Genomic DNA, 17,649 nt, shown 5'->3' with positions numbered 1-17,649 from the left:
TAATCAGCCTTTAAAATTTGCTCTTTTTAATTGTTGTTTTAAATTGTATACATTCTTGTTTTATTTTGGCTGTACACCGCCCTGAGTCCTTCGGGAGAAGGGCGGTATAAAAATTTAATAAATAAATAAATAAATAAATAAAATAATAAAGCTTGCAGCAAATAAAAAAAGAAAAATCATAATTAAATGAGAAAATAAAGGAAATAGAGCAGATTTATAAAACCAGGTTGACAATACTCAAATTACTAAATATATTGAAGATCGCAGAACTCCCAAAAATTATAAAAATATGTTTATTTTTATAATAAATGTTTATTTATTTATTTATTTATTTATTTCGATTTTTATTTATTTCGATTTTTATGTTAAAATTCCCTTTTCAAGAACATTTTAAAAATGCAAAGAAACATTTCATATATCAAATTAGAAAAGAGAAAGAAGGATGATAAAAGCTATAGAGAACAATAAATTATATACAAGATCATATCAGAACATGAAAAAAAATAGGAATTATATTCCAGTCACAAAATTGACAGTGAATTTGAAAAAAAAAATATTGGGCCTAAAGGATTTACAGAACATAAAGATTTATTTCAAAACAATTACAGCAATTAATGGAAATAAATAAAATTGTGAAGAAGATAGTTAAAAGTTTCATTACAAAATGTTCCGCGGATGACATACAATTGTCAATTATTGCCAAGGAGGGAAAAAAACATATAACAATAAATATGATGGTTTTGTAAAAAGACTCAAAAGTACTGGAAAGAAATAAACTTTAGGAAATTCTGGAAATAAAATTTGAATTAAAACCACAAATACTTTTATTAGAGGTGATCCCAGAAAACATAAATGTACAGCATCATAATTTATTAAGATGCATGTTGATAGAGACAAGACTCAATCTGTTACAACATTGGAAAAGAAAAAACTTTCTGGCAATACAATTGAGAGACTAGGCAGCTATGAAAACAATGACACTATGATATTTACAGCAGATATTTTAAATTCAAGTAGCAATGATTCCCTTATACCTAACATTACACAGCAAGTTAACTTAAATGTTTTCTGGGGGGGGAAAAGGAAACTATTTAAAAGAAGTCGAAAGATTCAAAGAGAAATTTATTTATTTATTTATTTATTTATTTATTTATTTATTTATTTATTCAAATTTGTATACCGCCCTATCTCCCGAAGGACTCAGGGCGGTTCACAGGCACATAAAACATTTATATACAATTAAAATAACTATTAAAAAACTTATTCTAATGCCAAATATTAAAAATATAAATATAAATCTTAAAACCAAATTTAAACCCCTGTAAATTTAAAAATCTATAAATTTAAAATCTAAATTTAAAATCTAAGCCAGTCCTGCACAAATGAATAAATGCGTCTTGAGCTCGCGACGGAAGGTTCGGAGGTCCGGAAGTTGTGAGTCCTGGGGAGTTCGTTCCAGAGGTGGGAGCCCCACAGAAGGCCCTTCCTGGGCGTCGCCAGGCGACACTGTCTAGCTGACGGCACCCTGAGGAGTCCCTCTCTGTGAGCGCACAGGTCGGTGAGAGGTATTCGGTAGCAGTAGGCGGTCCCGTAGATAACCCGGCCCTATGCCATGGGCGCTTTAAAGGTGGTTACCAACACCTTGAAGCGCACCGGAAGGCCACAGGTAGCCAGTGCAGTCTGCGCAGGATAGGTGTCATCACGGGAGCCACGAGGGCTCCCTCTATAACCCGCGCAGCCGCATTCTGAACTAACTGCAGCCTCCGGATGCCCTTCAAGGGAGCCCCATGTAGAGAGCATTGCAGTAATCCAGGCGAGGCGTCACGAGGCGTGGTGACCGTGCATAGGGCATCCCGGTCTAGAAAGGGGCGCAACTGGTGGACCAGGCGAACCTGGTAAAAAGCTCTCCTGGAGACGGCCGTCAAATGATCTTCAAACGACAGCCGTTCATCCAGGAGGACGCCTAAGTTGCGCACCCTCTCCATCGGGGCCAATGACTCGCCCCCAACAGTCAGCCGAGGACTCAGCTGACTGTACCAGGATGCCGGCATCCACAGCCACTCTGTCTTGGAGGGATTGAGCTTGAGCCTGTTTCTCCCCATCCAGACCCGTACGGCCTCCAAGCACCGGGACAACACTTGATAACCGTTGGGGTGGCCCGGTGTGGAAAAGTACAGCTGGGTGTCATCAGCGTACAGCTGGTACCTCACACGAAGCCACTGATGATCTCACCCAGCGGCTTCATATAGATGTTGAACAAAGGCGAGAGGATCGACCCTGCGGCACCCCACAAGTGAGGCGCGCGGGCCGACCTCTGCCCCCGTCAACACCGTCTGCGACCGATCGGAGAGATAGGAGGAGAACCACCGATAAGCGGTGCCTCCCACTCCCAATCCCCCCAATCGGCGCAGCAGGATACCATGGTCGATGGTATCAAAAGCCGCTGAGAGGTCTAACAGGACCAGGGCAGAGGAAGATCCCCTATCCCTGGCCCTCCAGAGATCATCCACCAACGCGACCAAAGCCGTCTCAGTGCTGTAACCGGGCGGAAGCGGACTGGAGCAGGTCTAGATAGACAGTTTCATCCAGGTGTAGGGAAACTGATATGCCACCATACTCTCTACAACCTTCGCGGCGGGTTGGAGACCGGACGATAATTACCTAAAACAGCGGGTCAGGAAGGCTTCTTGAGGAGGGTCTCACCACCGCCTCTTTCAAGGCGGCCGGAAGACTCCTCCACCAAGGAAGCGCTTGTAATTGCCTGGAGCCAGCCTCGTGTCACCTCCTGAGTGGCCAGCACCAACCAGGAGGGGCACGGGTCCAGTAAACACGTGGTGGCATTCAACCTACCCAACAACCTGTCCATGTCCTCGGGAGCCACAGGGTCAAACTCATCCCATAAAATGTCACCAAGGCCGCCCTCAGCCGTCTCACCCGCGTCACTACAATTCTGGTCCAAACCATCCCGAAGCTGAACGATTTTATCGTATAGATAACCGTTAAACTCCTCAGCACGTCCCTGCAACGGGTCATCCCGCTCCCCCTGATGTAAAGGGAGGCGAGTCACCCGAAACAGGCGGCTGGGCGGTTATCTGCCGATGCAATGAGGGAGGAGGCGAGCTACGCCTCGCTTCCTCAATGCCACTAGGTAAGTCTAGTATAGGACTTCACTAGTGTCCGATCAGCCTCGAGCGGCTAGACCTCCAGGAACTCTCTAGGCGTCTTCTCTGGCGCTTCATCCTCGCAGCTCCTCGGAGAACCAAGGGCGGTTGGGACCTGCGCCGGGTCAGAGGCCGCAAAGGCACGACTCGGTCTAAGGCCCCCGCCGCGGCCTGTTCCCAGGCCGCAACAAGTTCCTCAGCCGAGCCGTGAGCCAGACCCTCAGGGAATGGCCCAAGCTCCGTCCGGAACCCCTCCGGGTCCATCAGGCGCCTGGGGCGGAACCAACGCATCGGCTCCGTCTCCCTGCGGTGGGGGGTAGCGGTCAGAAAGTCCAGGCGGAGAAGAGTGATCTGACCATGACAAAGGTTCAATGACTATTTCCTTCAAGTCCAGATCTCTCAACCACTGACCAGAGACAAAAATCAAGTCCAGAGTGCCACCCCCAATGTGAGTAGGGCCATCAACTACTTGGGTCAGGTCCAAGGCCGTCATGGAAGCCATGAACTCCCGAGCTGCTGTCGATGACAAGCCGGAAGATGGCAAGTTAAAGTCCCCCATGACTAAAAGTCTGGGGGTCTCAACTGCCACCCCGGCCAGCACCTCCAGGAGCTCGGGCAGGGCGACTGTCACGTAGCAAGGAGCCAGGTACGCGATCAGTAATCCCACCTGACACCTATGACCCCATCTCACAAAGAGGGATTCGCACCCAGCAATCTGAGGTACAGTGGTCTCCCTCGGCTCTAGGCTCTCTCTAATCACAACCGCCACCCCTCCACCCCTACCCTGGGCCCTTGGCTGATGGAATGCACGGAAACCTGGCGGGCACATCTCAACAAGGGGCACACCCCCTTCCGTGCCCAGCCAGGTTTCCATAACGCCTATAAGGTCCGCAGCACCTCCCTGAATAAGATCGTGTATTAGGGGGGCCTTATTGACTACGGACCGTGCGTTGCATAACATCAGCCGAAGGCCCAGGCTCTGAGGGTCTTGACCATCCGGGGAACGGGAAAAGGACGGGGGATCGGGGCGCGTGATCGCCTGCAAGCATCGACCGTGCGCCCCCCCCAAAACGATATGGTCCCCTCCTTTCGCCATATCTGCCCCTCCCACTTACCGTGCAAATCAGACCACCCTCACCAGCAGGAACGCAATCTCCCCTAACCTCCGAACCCATTAAAAACCGTCGCGAGCACGCGCAAGGACTGGCTCCCCACCCGACGGGCTACCCCAACACCCGCCCTACCCTCCACCCCTTAAAAAGCCCTATCTAAAACCCCAAAGGCTCTTTTTTCGCATGCCACCTCTGTGGGTCCCAAGACCCGTCATTGAGGCCGGCCCTTGATAATCTGGCGGGCCATTCCTGCGAGGCAGGGCACCTCACAGGCGCAAGAGTTCCAAAGCAGAATATCGCATAAATGTTCAAAAGCATAAGCAGGAGAAAGAAGACAGCGAGAGGTAGTAGTATAATGTCTGGGGTGGCAGGATGTAATGCCAAATCCTAATGGATACCCATCTGCCAGAATATCTTCGGATGGTGGCTGGCTTAACGCTGACACAAGATAGTACAATAAGCAGATGTAGTCTGATGGTAGAAAGTTATTACTACTCTGCACCAAGCTCAGTCCTAAAATCCATAATCTAATAGAGGTGGTATTCCTCTCTCTGTCCATGGCGTCTCAGCTATTTCCAAGGTAGATGGTTCCACAGTAGATGTTTCAAGATAAAGTCCCACTGCAACAGTCGGTCTCCAATCATCCTCCCGGGAAGTTCCAAAGATGGCCGAACCCAGAAAACTCCGGCCGGCCATACAAAGTGCAAGATGACAAATGCAGGTGACAATGTTACAGATGGCAATGTAACTTCCTGGTCCGGGAAGAAGCAGGCCTAGCTGGGCCCAACCAGGCCAAACTAGGCCAGGACACCTAGCCTAGAAATGAGCAAGAATCACAGATGTTCAAACTATTATAAAGCAATGTTTAAATAGCATTTCAAGTGGGAAGAGGGGAACTACTAGAATGCTTTATCCGTTCATGTTTTTTATTCCTTTTTTTATTTGTTTTGCCTTTTAAAGTGTATTTTAATAAATATATTTTTACTACCTTTGCTCTAATATAAAATATTTATAAGTGTTCATTTCCCTTTTCTTTGTTTTTGTTATTGTTTGTTTTGCCTAATGATGAGTAGATTCAAGAAATGTGTGACTTGCCAATTTTTGACAAGACATTTTTTTCTATGAATCAAGGTATTAAAATGATTTTCCTTTTGCACATATTCCATAACATTCAAACAATTCCAAACAGACAATTTTTATGTGTGATTTGATAAATTGCTTTTATATATTTGTAATTTATTTAGATGTTTTATTGAAATTTAATATGTCAATTGTTAGGATTTTATTTCCCTCTCTCTCACTCTCTCTCTCTCTCTCTCTCTCTCTCTCTCTCTCTCGTAATAGAGCTTAATTAGTTTACCTGTTGGATAGAAGTGTATATTACAATTTTAAAAATCAGTTTTGTTTATTTTTTTTTAATTACAGTCTAATTACAATGTATTTTTAAAAAATTAAAATGAAATTTACAGTGAAAAATATTGTCTCTGACCAAATGAAAAGGGATCTTATTTTAAGTAATTCCCCTGCAATATAGTATTATTATTTTGCAATTTAAGGCATATTGAAAGAGCTCCTGATCTTTGAGTTTTAGATCAGGATTGGAATCCAGAAAAGAAATTATTTATCAAATTTAGATATCACCCATATCACTCTCAAAAATTACTCCAAATGGTTACAAATAAAAGCACAAAAAGTTAAGCACCTAAATTCTCTTCTTGATACTGGTTTTATTAGTGCAGCCAGAATTAAGAGTAGAGTTGGAGGTTTATCGTGTTCTTATTTTCCCTCTGTTTTGTAAGTTGGGAAGATAAACAATTGCCCTCATTTTTGAGCTGAATGACAGTGTTACCCTTTTATTTATTTATGCCACTTATATTAACTCAAAACCTGAAGTTGTTAGATGACTAATGAGACAATTCTGACTAATAGTTCTGTGTCAGAAGCACTGAAGTGCTTCCTTGATGAAAGGATTTGCTTGTGATATCACCATGTATTTCTCTGTGTGTCTCACTTCTGAATGTTTTATTCTCTGTTCATTGATGAAAAGTTATCTGAGGCAAGCCTGTGTCCTGTTCTTTTCTGTTTGTAGCAAAGGGATGCTATGCAAAATAACTTAAAGCAACTGCAGCAGAAGATGGCTATCATTGAAGCTGCCCTCAAAGACGGAAGCCAGAGTGTTGGCTCTGAAGGATGCTCACTGGAAAGAGAGGAAACTGATTTCAAAAGAGAGCAGACAGAAAAAAGAAAGGGTGAGCTGGCAATGTTCTGAAACTGCCTTTCTTTCAAAAAACAATATTCCTGAGAATTTAGAAATGTCTTCCTATTTATAAAACATTAACAAAGTAATTCATTTTTAAATGGAATATCTTGTTATGAATTTATGTATTAAATGCATACGTTATTGAACAAATGCATTTAATACATAAATCCTCTGTTTTTTTATTCTCAGAGAAATATTAAATCTTCAATTATTTGCTGGATTTAGTATAAACTGTATAGGACTCAAGCATCCACTAGGGATTGACTCAAAGCTGAGAGGAGCAATCCATTGTAGATGCTCTCTATTTATTTTCTTCTGGCAGTTTTACTCTTTCATTCGAAACATATGCCTTCTGTGCAGTATACTACCATGGTATAGATTGTCACTGATGAATTATAGAGTTAATTTTGTTTTGTTACTAGTGGAGTTTATGAATATTAATTCAGAGTTCTGTTGCCATGGCAGTGGTTTTAAAATGGATTTTGATTGCATTGTTGTGATGGTGTATTAGCTAGTTGAGGGAAATAAACTAGTTTGGTCCAAGAAATGAACTTGTTCCAGGATTTTTTCTTTGCAATTCTTTTGAACTGTGCTTCTATACAAAGAAGATAAGTTTAATTATCATATCATCAGAAAACCCAATTACATTTCATGGAACAATAAAATATACAATAATGAGATTCCAGAGGCTTATAACTTTTGACATTTTATTGATGTAGAAGAACTGTAGTTAATAGACATAATTAAGAGCCTTCTACAGAAGGATACTTCAGGTGAACAGCAGAAATGTCTGTCAGTTTCAATCCTCTCTGGGATACTGCCATGAGAACCAGATTGAAAATATCAATGGGAACAAAATAGTTGCTTCCAAGTTTTCTAGAAAAGCACCATTCTAAATAGACAAGGTGGATCAGAATTATTAGGACAGCTGAATTCTTTCAAAAGATTCTGTTCAGTAGATTGCCACATTGTGTTGGAATCCCTGTAAATCTCTAGGATGAGAACATTCTAGTGAAAAGTAGAATAGCCATAGATATGAAGTACTCAGAGATACTTTGTTTTGCAATCCACTTTGGGAATGTTACAAATTTTAATTTAATCTCAATCTCAAGTAAAATTAGAGTTTGTAATCCCCATTCTCAGTCACCCTCAGACAGCAATTCCATAGCATGGCTGTCTAGGTGAAATTAATTTAAGCTTGTGCAAGGCTGGCTCTGATTTGTATTAAATATAATATTTTGAGATCAGGATCATTGATGTTTCAATTGCCCATTAATCCTCCCACTTACCCAATTAAATATGGAATGTAATGGATTTATCTAATTTCTCATGAGTCAGTTTCTAATTCTCTGGAGATCAAAGGAAAACTTACTCTAGATTAGGGAAATAAATCAGCAATTATTTTACTTAAATAGTAATAGTTGTAAGGGATGCGGTGGCTCAGTGGCTAAGATGCTGAGTTTGTTGATCGAAAGGTCGGCAGTTCAATTTGAATCCCAAATGCCGCGTAACGGGGTGAGCTCCCATTACTTGTCCCAGCTTCTGCCAACCTAGCAATTCGAAAGCACATAAAAAATGGAAGTAGAAAAATAGGAACCACCTTTGGTGGGAAGCTAACAGCATTCCGTGTGCCTTTGGCGTTTAGTCATGCCAGCCACATGACCCCAGAGACGTCTTCGGACAGTGCTGGCTCTTTGGCTTTGAAACAGAGATGAGCACCGCCCCCTAGAGTCGTAAACGACTAGCACATATCTATGAGGGGAACCTTTACCTTTACCTAGTAATAATTGTTTAATCTGGAGAAAAAGGAAGCCAACATTCCTGATTCTTATAAAATATTAAGGAAACTACAACTGCAACTGCTTGCATTTCTTAGCTGTAATGGCCAGGTTGGAGGGAGTTAATTAGTAGTGTGTGGTGGAATTGTTCTTGAATAAGCCAAGTATTTCACAATTCTCTATATAACGTATACTTTAAGAACAGAAATTTATTACTTATCATAAATTCCAAAAATGTTTGCAGTTTTGGGGCCCCATGATCTTTTCATGTATGCTACTTATATACAAGTCCATTTATTAATACCTCCCATATAGTGAGTGTGAAATATTATTTTCTGGGTTTGAAGAATTATATCCTGAAAGAATCTTATTTGCTGGGAGGAAAATACATTAATTAAAATAATGTAAAAATACATTCATTTTGCTGGAACAACCTTATAGATGCTTGTTTTTTAGGATCTCCAAATCTAATCAAAGCCAGTTCCTTTGATTGCTATAAATAATAGAACTGAAATATTAAATTAGTGAAATCAATCAATCAGTTTCCTTTGTACCCCAAAACAAACTGAATACAACATAATAAACGCAGCCCTTGTTTGTATTTATTGGTAGCTTGATTACAAATTACAGTTTGTTCTTTTGGCTAGTTTAAAGTCTTTTTCTTCTTTTTAATTGCATTTTGGAGAGACGAAATACATTAAGACTGTTTGAAAGCAGAATAAATGTGCACAAATATTATTGCCTCAGGTCTTTATATTTTTTCCATGTTTTATCTTCTATTTTATCATTCATCCTATCATGTGCATCACTTGACATTTTCTACTTTTAAAATGTGATTGACAATTAGAAGTATAATTTGAATATTGTGTAGGTCACATTAAGCTGCATTGCCTAATAGATAATTAAAAGATACAGGCATTCCTAAGAAGGAAGAATAGATATATATATATATGAATGAATATATATATATATATATATATATATATATATATATATATATATATATATATATATATATATATATATATATATATATATATATATATATATGAATGAATATATATATATATATATATATGTGTGTATGTATGTTTTCTGAGGTTTTCGCGGGTGTTTGGATGTAGGTCTTTGGTTATTTGGGTTTTCTCCCGCGTAAAATTGGAATGTCTTGGCGACATTTAAGTCTCATTCGTCATCTTCAGGCTTCAACCGTGCTTCTGGGAGCAATGTGTGATGCAGCTGTTTCTTCCTTTTAACTGCTAGTGGGGTTTGAACTGATTGGGTGGGAGCTTGGCTGTGCTCTGATTGGATGGAGGTTTTGTGCTCTGATTGGCTGGGGGTGTGTCCTGTTTGGGTGGGGGCTTGGTTGTGCTCAATTTAGTCTGTGTTGCAGGGGGATTTGAGCTGGTGAGCTGCATAGCTGTTGTTTGGCTTTGTGGTGGTGCTACATCTTCATAGTGGGTGTCAGTCTGCTGCATGTATGGATTGGAGGGGTTTGAAATGGCTAATGTTGCAGCTGCGGTCTGGCTTCTGGTCCTTGGTCGTGCTTCATGATCAGTGTGGGTTTGGGTCTGCTTTCTGGGTGGATGTGCGGTGGTGACATCCTGTGTGGACCTCGTGAGTGTGGGTCTGGTGTCATTCCTCGTGTTAGGGACTCGTTTGTCAATAAGGGCAGGTTTCCAAATGGCTGGTAGGCGGGAGGTATCATCTCGTTTGTTCATGCTGTGTGGGCGTTTTTCTATCTCAATGGCTTCTCTGATTATTCTGTTGTTAAAGTGTTCAGTTTTGGCAATAGTTCTGGTCTTTTTAAAGTCAATATCATGTCCTGTGACTTTAAAGTGTTGGACCAGGGAAGAAGTTGGTTCCTCTTTTTTGACTGAGTTCTTGTGTTCCCCCCACTAAAATCCAAGACAGAGAACAAGAAAACGGCACAGCCCTCCTCCCATATATAAAAGGCACCACAGACAGAATCAGCAAGATCCTCCACAAACACAACATCAAGACAGCATTCTGCACAAACCGAAAAATATCCACCATCCTAAGAAACCCCAAAGACAAAATTGAGTTAGAAAATCAAGGAGTATATGAAATCCCATGCACTGCCTGCCCCACCACATACATCGGACAAACCAACAGAAGAATAAGTGCACGCATTGAAGAACACAAGGACCAGAAGCCAGACCGCAGCTGCAACATTAGCCATTTCAAACCCCTCCAATCCATACATGCAGCAGACTGACACTCACTATGAAGATGTAGCACCACCACAAAGCCAAACAACAGCTATGCAGCTCACCAGCTCAAATCCCCCTGCAACACAGACTAAATTGAGCACAACCAAGCCCCCACCCAAACAGGACACACCCACAGCCAATCAGAGCACAAAAAAAACCTCCATCCAATCAGAGCACAGCCAAGCTCCCACCCAATCAGTTCAAACCCCCACTAGCAGTTAAAAGGAAGAAACAGCTGCGATCACACATTGCTCCCAGAACCACGAAGCTGAAGCCTGAAGATGACGAATGAGACTTCGTCGAAACGTTGCCAAGACATTTCCAATTTTACGCGGGAGAAAACCCGAACAACCAAAGACCTACATACAAACACCCGTGAAAACCTCAGAAAACAAATATATATATATATAAAATATATTTTTGTTTCAGAAAAGTAACTTTATAATAATTGTTGTCAAATATAAAAGAAGTCATTAACTAGATAAACAAGTTTTTTTTTAATTTTCTTTTTTAGAAATGCATAGTGTATTGGAAAAACCAGTCTCTCCCTTGGCACATACCACCTGCTGTAACACAAAGAAAAGGAAAAGAAAGAGTCTAATTTTGACTGGAGGGCAAAAAATGTCTCTGGTAGGATCTGGTTTAAACCAGAGTGAATTGGTAAGCATGCTCTGATATGCTTGTAGATTTTTCATAGCATCAAATATAAATTTTTCTGAGCTTTAACATTTTGTGGGAAGCATTCTTTTAAAGATAACCCTGCTTTCACAGCTATTTTGTAAAATATATAAAGCAATAAAACAGTAAAAGCAGAAATCAGTGGTGAAATCTGAACTGGTTTACTACCGGTTCACTGGCAACGCACATGTGCAGTGCGCACCATGCACCAATGTGAGGTGCGAGCGCACAGTGCACGGCAAAAGGAGGCATGCGGTAAGTAGAACAGCGCAGGGAGGGGAGTGATCAACTGTGGCGCATGATCTTTTTTTTTTACTTTTAAAAGCATTTGTTTTACAACCTATTCGGCCGAAGAGGTTGTAAAAAATGCTTTTAAAAGTAAAAAAAAGCCTCTGACGATCGTGCAGCTCAGCTGGGATCATCAGAGCTTTTTAAAAGCATTTTTTACAACCTCTTCAGCCAAAGGTCTGCACGTGCATATGTCGTGCATGCGCAAAGCGCATGCGGGCAATGCGTGCACTTCCGGACCGGTAAGGAAGGTATGTAGATTTCATCCCTGATTTAATTATAACCATTACAATTTGACAGCAGGAGAGATAAAGGATTTATTTCTCCTATAACAGCTGTGGTGGCACAGTGGTTAGAATGCAGTACTGCAGGCTAACTCATGCTCACTCCAGGAGTTCAATTCTGAACAGTTCAAGATTGACTCAGCCTTTCATCCCTCCGAAGTCAGTAAAATGAGGAGCCAGATTGTTAGGGGCAATATGCCAACTCTGTAAACTGCTTAGAGAGGGCTGTAAAGCACTAAAAAGTGGTATATAAGTCTAAGTTCTATTGCTCTATGAATGTATTTATTGGCTCCTCACTGATGGCGTTCTGCTGCTATGTGATGATCTGTCAAACTAATCATTCCCTAAATCTTTGAACTATCCTAATTTTGGATTTTATCTGTTCTACCATGGTTTTATAGTTCATAATCATAGTATAAAAGTAAAGTAGTTAATGTAAGGGAAAAGCGAGATATACGTTTTTTTAATAAATGAAATATTCCATTCAGAAGTCAGCAATCTCCAGTGTACTAATAAAACCACAATTATTTCTAATTCAGTTTTATTTTTCTTATAGAAATTAGTACGTAAATTTGCCAAGAAAACTAAGAGCACTTGGTCTAATACAATTACTGAAAAAACAACCCATCTAATAATGAAAACAGGTGAGTTAAAAACACAAAAGTGAACTTCCTATTTGTTTTATCTTCGTAATTGATTGGGTAGGTATCTATACCTTTAGGATTGTGAGATCTTAATAATATGGAATAGCTAGTCTTGCCTATTTTAGATCTTTCATAAGGATCTTCAAAATTCTATTTTACATTGTTGCTCATTCATGTTCAGAGGTGATCTTTCTAATTGTTAAATGTTGGATATAGTGATTAACACAAAATTCATACTATATCATATGCTGCTAATATTTCTCCCTGAAGCATCTGGCTAGCTGTTCCATATTGGTCAATATATCTCCTAATAATTGTAATGGTATGTAATGGTCTTGGAAGTCCTGAATTAAAATCCGTACATTTCCTGTCCATTTCTTTTTTCACACTCATATGCAAAAGTATAATTTTTCTTTTTCTGTTCCAACATTGTAGCAGCAGAACACAATAAAATATGATTCAATGTTTGAATTTATATCTAGATTGCAAACAAAAGCAACAAATCAGCTAGAAAAGTTAACCGTTAGTAAAGAAAGTTCAAAAACAAATAAATTATCCTGGTAAACAAATATATGCGCCTTATTATTTAGGATACTGTGTCAGCTTTCTTTGAGTTAATATGGTATTTAAATTGGGTGTATTTCAACTGAGAGATTGTGCAGTTTTGGCAAACTTTATGTTTTCCTCAAATATTCCTATAGCTCCTGTATAGGTTGGGAATTCTGGGGTTTACAATCTAATAAATATTGAAGTGAGAAAAAGTATGGTAGTGGATGAACCAGAATTCCTAGTTTATTTCTTTCCCTCTTTTGAATGCCAGAAGTGTGATTGCAAACTGTACCTATTTTTTTCAGCTTCTAAAGTTATTATATGAAAGATAAAAGTGTTAAAAATGAAAAAAAAACTTTTAAAACAATTGCACCTGATAGGTTTACTAACTCCCATGATTTTTGTAATTTTGCTCCAAGAGCTAATAAGATCAAATGCTAACATAGAAATCTTGTAAGATTTCAGTTGCTTTTCTCTTACTTCATTTGGACAATCTGTAATCTGTGGCTGCTTTTCAGCAATTTTGCAAACTTGGGAGGCATCAAAAAAGCCACTGATCTTTGTTTGAAGGACTGCTTACCTGCCTCTGTACTATTGCTATCGGTGACTATAATACAGTTCTTATATTCTTTTATCTACCATTAAAAAGACTCCATTCCTTCCATTTATATAAAGGAAGCTGAGCTTTTTTTGTAGCCTGCACTTTAAGACACAATTTGTAATCTTTCATTTTATATTGTTTCAAACTGTTATTTTGGCCAGGCTATGAAAAATATCATTTTAAAAGGAGGTATGTAATCATTTAAAATAAATCAGTAAAGTTCTAGTTCAGTGACGGGTAACCTTTTCGGCACCGAATGCCGAAATGGGAGTGCATATAATCCTTTTTGTCACCAAGGGACAGAGCGCGTGTGCAGGCCAGAAACCAGGAAAGCAGAAAAGCCCCAGACAGGGAGAGAAAGTTGGGCTGCCTCCCTCCGCTGGAAAGCTGGAGCTCCTTCCCGGCCTTGGCAGTATGGGGCGGCGGCGTTCCCAGGACTTGGGGTTGTGGGGCCAGCAGGCAGGAGAGTTTTGCCCCAACTCTGGCTGGGATGAAGTATCCCCCCAGCCCGCCACCAAGAAGAATCCAACGCAGCCCCTCCCCTCTCCTTCCTGGTTGCTTCCTGGCTGGCACACCTCTTACCCCTCAACAGCATCTCAATACTGCGCTCTCCTCTAGCCCTCCTGGGGCATCTCACCTCCCTGACAGCAGTGGCTCCTGCTTTTCCTGCTCCAGCATCCCGGCCAGGAGCAGCAGTACAAGAACTGCCTCTGCCCCATTGCAGCAGCAGGCAGGATGGCTGGTTGCCCAGCCAGCAAACCCTGCCTCTGTGTGCCTGAGCTGGCTGGGCACTCCAGTGCCATGGGCTGGAGGCTGGGGCCACGAAAAGCCCACCCAGGCAGGGAGGGAGGAAAGCCCCAGCCTTCCTGTCCTGGCTGCCAGCTCTGCTCCCCTTACTCTTGCTCCCCTTGTGGGTTCCGGCTCGTCCATCCGCATTGGCCAGTTGGTCTTTGTGCATGCATGCGTGCCAGAAACTGGAAGACGAGGTTTTCCAGCGCGCAAATGCATACCGGGCGACTGCTCTTTTTGTTTTTGGCGCTCCCACGTGCATGAAGACCAGCTGGCCAGCACACTGGAACCCAGAAGAGCACAGCTCCGTGTGCGCAGAGAGATAGCTCTGCATGCCACTTCTAGCATGCATGCCATAGGTTCACCATCACGGCTCTAGTCTCTATAACTCAACAAGCTGCTTTTGAAACTGGACATATTTTTGAAAGCAGTTTCTGACATTGTGTGAAGACCTGCTATAAAGGAAATATTTTAAAAATAGTCAGTGGTCAATTTGTTTAATATTGAACACTGGTTTTTCTCTCTCTCTTTAATCTTCAGATGACAGTCTGGCCTGTGAGAGAACCCTGAAATACTTTATAGGTGTTGCTGCAAAAAAATGGGTATTGAGCTACCAGTGTAAGTGTGAATATGCAATTTTTAAAAATCAATTTTAAAAAAGGACTTCCTTTCTGGTACTCTGTGTATTTCAGTTTAGTGTTCAGGCATAGATTCTTATTAATAAACAGTTCATATCATTAACATACAATAAATTATTGTAAGTTAGCTGTGCAATTATATCTGACATTTTGCCTTTAGCTAGGCAAATTTCATCAAAATTTATCCAATAAAACAATATAAACAATATAGGAAAATAAAGGCAGAAATACAATATTGGACAGTTCCATAAATCCATGGAGTGTCAATTAGCCAAAAGAAAATGTTTATCGTTAGTAAATATCAAACACTGAGTAGAAAGAAAGACATTCACAATTTCTAGGTTGACTGATACCAAGGATAGTTTAAGACTGTTTCTTGAGCAAAACCAGATAAAATGCTTGTAGATATTCAGAGTATATGCTACTACCATTCTTTGCATGACAGAGTGAAACACACAAATATACAGAATCTTGCATGAGCTTTCAAGATCATGTATGAATTGTGGGCAAATGATCTCTGGAATTGTTAGAGGAAACTAATGCTGTGGTCTGAATTTAGTTTGCATACATTAGATCTTTCAAATCCTTTTAGCTAAGCTAAACTAAAATTAATTGTTCTGATACTCTGATACTATATTTTCTCATTTTATCTAGGGTCATACTAATAAAAGTAGATATATTTTTATATTTGTTTCATTTTCATATTTCTTATACCATTCTCCTCCAAGAATTTCCTGGAATATGATTTAAAAATGTGGGAAATTATTATTGAAAATATGGGAGCAAAATATTATTTGAAAATACGGCTGGGATTCAAAAATTTTAGCAACCAGTTCTCTACCCGGTTGCTGGGTGGGCATGGCCTACTCAGCCTCCTGCACCACAGGGAGGGGGGCCATTTTCACCCTTCCCAAGCTCCTTCGCCCTTTCCTCAAGCCTCCGGAAGCCCTCCAAAGGCCGGAAATGGGCCTGTTTCTAGAACTTCGGGGAGGCCCATTTTTCACCCTCCCCAGGCTCCAGAGGCTTTTCTCGAGCCTTCCGGGAGGGTGAAAATGGCCTTCCCCAAGCTCTGGAGGCCCTCCACAGGCCAGAACCTGGTGTGTTTCCAGAACTTCTGGGAGCCCTGTTTTTCACCGTCTGAGACCCCCTGCATTTATCTGGCATCTGAAACAGGCTGCGTGGAGACTCCGCAGGGCCGGGCCAGCCAGTCCTTGCAACTACCGGTTCAGCGAACCAGGTGTAAAATTAGCATTTGATTCACCTGAACTGATCCGAACCGGCTGAATCCCACCCCTGGGACAAGAGAAGAAAAGAATACCAAACATTTAAGTGTCCTTCTTATTTCATATAATTTAATTTGATTGTTTCTTATTGCCAAGCATGTATTTTTTTTCTTGTGACATTGTGATACATTGTTTTGCCTACAGTTGCTCTTAAAGGAACTGGCATTATCTCCAAAAATTAACCACAAACTATTTCAGCACTGGAATTCTTGTAGAGAATTAATTTTAAAATCTGTATGGGATAAGGAAGTGATGTTTCTAGCGGTGTATAGTAATGCTGGTGGCAGGCACTATTATGTAAATATAGACTTACTCTTTTGCAACCCTCCATGCAGTTTTCTGTTGTATTTTTAAAATAAATGTTACAGATGATAACAGGTGCTATTTTAAATAATAATCATAATCATAATAATAATAATAATAATAATAATTTCTGCTTCAACTGGTCTAGGGATTATACATTCATTCGAAGCAGGAAGAGTTCTTAAAGAGGTAGGTCTGGTGTTTATGGGAAGGGATAGGTTTTGTTTTTTTAACCAATGTATAATGCTTGCAGAATCCTTAAATGAGGAAGGTGGGAGAAATTAGCATATCTTTTTTTAAATGCTTTAATGCTTAGTCTTATACAATTCTCACTATAATATTGTGATAGTAATTTAGTGTATGTAAATCTTATAAATCTTCAACTGCAAAGTATCTGGCATATTTTAAATATCTAAACCAAGAAAAAATATTTCTGACTATGTAAAAAAATTTTACTTGCAGATGAAAATCCACAATGGCACGGTTAACTGGCTATAAAATTAAAGCTATCAATAATGAACCAATGATTTGCTTAAAGTATTATGTAATATTTACTAAATTGTTTACTTGTTTTATCCAGTACTAAGTTTACTTGTAACCTGCTTTTGGGCCTTTGGGCTGTAAACAAAATTGATTGATTAATTGAATACTTAGTAGATTCTAATGACCAAGAAGAGAATAGACATGAAAAATAGAGAAATCCTTAGTATGTCTATAAATTGCCTCTTGAGAGGAGAGGAGCAAGTAACAACAGGGGAGGCCGTTCTTTAAGGATTGGAAAAAACAATTTCCTAACTTCAACTGGAGCTTCTTTTTTTCTTTCTTCAGGCACTGCATCTGACATTTTGCCTGTGACATGCTAAAATGGAATCAAGCCACTGAAAGGCGTAGCATACATTCAAAAATGTAGAAATATAACACAATAAATGTTCTGTTTCCCAAAGTGACAAACAAACTTTGGACAATTTGAATGTCTTACCAAATTTTGTTGGATGAAAGAAGATAGTGATATTTAGCAGGGATAATTGCTGGGATGCTATACAGACT

The 17,649-nt window shown here is 40.3% G+C and overlaps 1 protein-coding gene across 3 annotated transcripts in view; it reads left to right on the top strand.

Annotated features, from left to right (window-relative positions):
- Positions 1-17,649, top strand: part of BRCA1 (BRCA1 DNA repair associated) — a 90,168-nt gene that overhangs the window by 51,460 nt on the left and 21,059 nt on the right. For all 3 annotated transcript variants that reach the window (XM_058182898.1, XM_058182899.1, XM_058182896.1), the window contains exons 12-16: positions 6,363-6,522; positions 11,060-11,205; positions 12,352-12,439; positions 14,919-14,996; positions 16,751-16,791. In XM_058182898.1, the coding sequence (XP_058038881.1) occupies positions 6,363-6,522; positions 11,060-11,205; positions 12,352-12,439; positions 14,919-14,996; positions 16,751-16,791 (513 nt within the window). The remainder of the gene's footprint in view (positions 1-6,362; positions 6,523-11,059; positions 11,206-12,351; positions 12,440-14,918; positions 14,997-16,750; positions 16,792-17,649) is intronic.

This window comes from Ahaetulla prasina, chromosome 4 (assembly GCF_028640845.1).
Source record: "Ahaetulla prasina isolate Xishuangbanna chromosome 4, ASM2864084v1, whole genome shotgun sequence".
Taxonomy (NCBI): Eukaryota; Metazoa; Chordata; class Lepidosauria; order Squamata; family Colubridae; genus Ahaetulla; species Ahaetulla prasina.
The sequence above is the reverse complement of the archived record's forward strand: the minus strand, read 5'-3'. Positions and strand labels throughout refer to the sequence as shown.